Raw genomic sequence first — 5,000 nt, forward strand, 5'->3', positions numbered from 1 at the left:
TTTCCATGATATATGTTGTCCCTTAAAAGATGGAGACGTTTTCTTCGCAGTTTTCTTCGCAGTTCTCTGGAGAAAGCAATCAACAGAGGACACCATGTGCAACTGTGAGCGAGACGTCTGGATTTTTTGCTCAACTTGATGAAGTCTCTATCCAGAAAATGAACTGGGACTCAAATGAAGCAGTCAAGAAAGAGAAGGTAGATAGGGAGAAAAAAGAATCTTTGGAGGTCAGGGAAAATCAAAGACGTGTGCGGACGGGACGAAAAGATATTTCAGATTCTACATTTAGAAAGTATTCAGCTTATGTGAGGCATTTTAAAGGTAAATCATATCCTGTCATTAATCAGTTTATCACCACTGTTGAACTAGAAATTCTCGTTTCAACAATGGAAGATGGAAGCCTTGAAATCAGAGTCGTTTGTCTTCTTTTGAGACTGACAAATCTTACTTTAAGCCCTCTTACTCTTGAAAACAAGGTTAACAGAGACCTGGTTTTGAGATCAGTCAAACCTACCTTTGAGTGTTTCTGATATTGAAAAGTGGAGGGGGACAGGGGGGCGGGAGCCCGGGAGAATAGGGGTGGGAGTGGTACGGGAGTCGGAAGACGAAAGGGCTGGAGGCGGGAGAGAAATGCAAAACGCTACGCTATTGATGCGTTACAATACTTTAAAAAAACAAGAACCCAAATGATATCTGACTTGCATTAGCAATCAAGCAAACAAAAATTTACGCTTGGGCTGAAAAAGAGGCTTCCGAAGAAATTGTAAACCCTTTCACGATGGTTGTGTCATAGGTCATGAAATGTCAAGTGGGCGTTGCGTAACTGCTGCAAGACGAGCAAAGCGACGCGACTTGATTATAAAAATGTCGTTGATGACCATTTTAATACATGTAGGTCTTTGTAATTTTCGGTGCGATGCAAGTTCGTCATATCCCACTTCCATATTTTAATGACCTTATGATCCTAACAAACTCCAGGCTGATTGCTGAAAACACGTTTCCATGGACTAAAAATTCCAAAATTTCCCGGGGGTCCCCAACAGGGGCACCGCCTTTAATCAGACCTCATTTTGGAAAAGCCTAGATATCACTATCAGAACACGAAATAATTCAGAACTGCAAGTTGGAACAATTAAGAACGTCGTCACTTAAGAATTAGGTAGCTGAATGACCAAGATGCGTTTTGAGTCGCCTAATTTATAGAGGACAGGAGCAAGACTGAAAAGGGCAGGAGCCAGGACATAAAGGTACGGGAAGTGGGAGAACAAGGTACGGGAAGGGGGAGGTTTTGACCCCCCTGTCCCGCCCCACTTAAAAGATTAAAAGATGGATGTTTTAAAACAAGATCATTAAGAAGCTGCTTTTAAGGACAATCAAACCTTTCTGGAGAGAATTCTGTAGAGATGAAAATCTCAAAAGTAGATTAACTTGAAGCTACTTTCAGGGAAATCAATTGAAAGCCATCAGTTTTAGTTCAAGTCAGGTACTGGATTCTTACATTCTCTCAAAGAAAGAATTATTAGCAGATTAATGTACCAGTCAGAGTGTAGCTTTAACATACCGCCGGGCATTTGACGCCTTTTCCTGCCCAGGGGGAGAGAATTTGATCATTTTAATCTTCCCCGGGGACGGGGCATTTGATCACCACTCAAACGACCCGGTGTATTTATGAATATTTTAATACATTTGCGACGATTGATGTGAAGATGTATAACTAATGGCATGAATGTATGGAATGTATTTAAGTATTGTTGCATGAAACGCCGTAAAACCTATGCATTTAGTTTATAAAAATGATATTGGCCGCTGCCTAATAATAGTGAGTTCATAGACTATGTTTGACTTGATGTGTTTATATGAAATATGTCCAGAATACCTTTTTAGCTTTTTATAGTATTGGATACGAAGCATTTGCTATATTTTGTTCAACAACTAAAGGCGTCTTAGCCGACTTTCTTTCGTCCATGTGCCAGTGAAACTTGTGATTCCTTGTGCTAAATTATTTAAGCATTGGCAAACACGCATTCCCTTATGGCATGAAGGGCCCTGGTTTTCTTTGGTGTTGTCTGTTAAACCATGTTTACATACACAGCTTCAGAAGTGCAATGGAAGCTACTGAAAAGTCAATGCACTGATCAAGGAGAAACTTCAACATGCTAAAATAAACTTGCCTCGATCACTAAAAACAAGTAAGCCTTTAAAATTCTTTAAGGCTGAATTATGGAAAAGAGTACTGAATTCTCAGAAGACAAGGGAAATAGATAGATAGATTTATTTTATTTTATTTTATTTTTTAATATTGTAAATAGTATCTATTCTTAATGTAGTTTTATACATTGTATTTTTGTATTTTTAGAGGGCCACAAGTTCGTCAGTAATGCTAGTTACTGTCATGTGTTACCCTCGTAAAATAAAGTCCTCTCTCTCTCTCTCTCGCTCTCTCTCTCTCTCTCTCTCTCTCTCTCTCGTGACAGACAAATCCGTTGATAGGGGAGGCCATTTGAACACCCATTTTGGGCCAAGGGGGCGGGAATTTGAACGATCCAATCTTCAATCTTCTTTTGAACGATCCAATCTTCAAAAGTTTCGATTTGATCGGCACATAAAACGGTGATCTGGGAATTTTCCCGGGGGTGGGGCCATTTGATCACCCGAAATGTACCTATGATGAGGCATTTGAACTGCTTTTTGGCCCAGGAAGAGGTGATTTGAACAAAAATTTTCCTAACATTAAAATGCCCAGGGGGTTGCCTGGGGGGGGGGGGGGGGGGGGTTGAAGCTTCAGTTTGACTGGTACATAACTAAGCACACTTCCCTGGTGAAAATTTTTTGAGGATGTTTTAAGGATCCACCTTATGTCTTGTGACAGAAGCTCATGACCTTGAAGCGTTTAACTGTGGTTCAGAACTGGGGTGTTCTTGTATGTAACACATACTGTGCATTTTCCCACACTTGCAGCTTCGATCTTATTTGTGTCCATATTTGGGTATAAAATTGGTGTCCTAAAATCCCCAGCTTTGTTCGAAGGAAAAGAGTTGCAAGTTACACGCTTCAAGGTGATGTGCTTCTGCTGGTGAATATTGAGGGATAAGGGTGTAGGGGTTGAACTGTAATCAAGCTTTCTATCATGGATGTGGGTATCTATGCTTCAAGTCACTTAACAATAGAAATAGCCTGTGAATTGGGCTACCCGTCTTGCAACATAGAAACCCTGTTTTTACATTTTTGTCTTCAAACTACAATATGTTATGTCTTTATTCCAGACTGGTTAAAGTCCAAGAAAATCTCAGAAAATTTTGAGCAGTGGGAACCAGGTAAAATCAGCAACTGTCTCTCTGAATTTTACACGGAATCACACTTCCAACATGGTTTGCTCAGAATAATACACTCTGCTATTTGTAATCATTTAAAGAGTGCACCTTATTTCAAGCCATTCAGTCTCACATATTCCCAGGTGTTGAGGAAAGCAAAGGCAACCTTACCTGACTCTGAAGCCGCCCAGATGGATTCTTCAGATTGCAGTACCAGTGCTTCCTCACTGACTGTGGATGACATTCGCAAACTATGGTCAACTGGTGTTGTGGGAATCAAGACTCCAAAATCTCTTCTGCGTCTGATGGTCTTGCTAATTGGAATCAATTTTGGTGTTACTTCCAGGCGTGACTTGCGAAATTTAACAGAAAGCATGTTTGAGTTTAAGACGGATGTGGAAACACTCCTGGAATATGTCTCATGCAATCAGTTGAAGAAACATAAAAACAATTTTACTGGAAGAAAAATGTTCAGTGTTCCAGGAAACGAGCAATGCCCTGTTGCAGCTTTGAAATTGTTCCTTGTAAAGAGGAACCCTAATTGTTTGGCATTTTTTCAGATCCCTAACAGTGACTTTGAATCAAATGGTATTTGGTACAGGGCACAGGCAACTGGAGAGACCAGTTTATGCGGTATGCTTAAAGAGATGTCACGTGAGGCTTCTCTTTCGGTGATTTATTCCAACAACAACTTACGAGCTACCCATGCCATTCTGTTATACAAGGCAATGGAGGGTACACCAAATCAGTGTCCTCAAAGAACTATAAATGAGGCAAATGTGAACAAAGAGATTTCATTGAACAGTCTAGAGCGTTCAGTGTTGAGCTCAATCACGTCTGCTTCACAAAATACTCAAACTGAAGATGTCTTAAACAATAGTGACACCAATGCAAAGCAAGCCAACCCAAGAAAACTTGTTGGGCTTGACAGATCTGGATGCGAACAGGTATGTATTGAAATATCCTAGTCTAAATGGTCATTAAGGTCTCAGTAAAGGAAAATTTGGGTGTCTCATTCAAATTTCTTGTTTTTGCAAATCTTGAATCTGTGGGCTGTGAAGTATATTTCCCCCCCCAAAAAAAGTTCCTGAGAAATTAATTGTAAAACTGCTAAAATCACTTTTTTTTGTTTCCTGCCATAACCTGCACGTGAAAAATGATTGACGTATCATGTCAATCACACGTCACAGGATTTGGAGTCAATAATGACAGTTTAGCATGTGCCTGAAAGCTGATTGGCCTGGCTCAGCATAATTGGCCTTCAAGTAGGGGGCAGAGTTATTCAGCAAACCGTGAACTGCACACGAAACTGCAAGTTTGATTTTCTAGGGGTTTATTTTGACGCCAAAATTGCAACTTCTCGGATCTCCTGTCCCAACGGGTTTTAAGATCTCGCTTCCAAATTTTCAGGTCTTAGACTAATAGATGAATGCAGTGCGAGGAATTTTTCCTTTGCCCAAATTAAGTATGAGATGAGAGTTTTGACTTTGGTGTGTGATATTACCTTCAATTCTTAACATATAAAAAATTCCTGCCATGGAGTGCATTCATTTGTTACTAAGATGCAGCAACAATTTGCAGTTGTCTTTCCAATAAAGTGAAGGGGCAGGGGCTTCTATGACTCAGTCATTGTGATTTTGAGGCCTCAAAGCTAAAAGGCAATATTAAATACCAAAAAACTAAAACTTT

At 40.0% G+C, this 5,000-nt stretch overlaps 1 protein-coding gene across 1 annotated transcript in view; it reads left to right on the forward strand.

Moving 5' to 3' along the window:
• Positions 1–29: 29 nt before the first annotated feature.
• LOC138030951 (uncharacterized) overlaps positions 30–5,000 on the forward strand; it is a 20,835-nt gene continuing 15,864 nt past the window's right edge. Inside the window, exons 1-2 of the mRNA XM_068878805.1 lie at positions 30–321; positions 3,264–4,258. Of these exons, the coding sequence (XP_068734906.1) occupies positions 30–321; positions 3,264–4,258 (1,287 nt within the window). The remainder of the gene's footprint in view (positions 322–3,263; positions 4,259–5,000) is intronic.

This window comes from Montipora capricornis, chromosome 13, assembly GCF_036669925.1.
Source record: "Montipora capricornis isolate CH-2021 chromosome 13, ASM3666992v2, whole genome shotgun sequence".
Lineage (NCBI taxonomy): Eukaryota > Metazoa > Cnidaria > Anthozoa > Scleractinia > Acroporidae > Montipora > Montipora capricornis.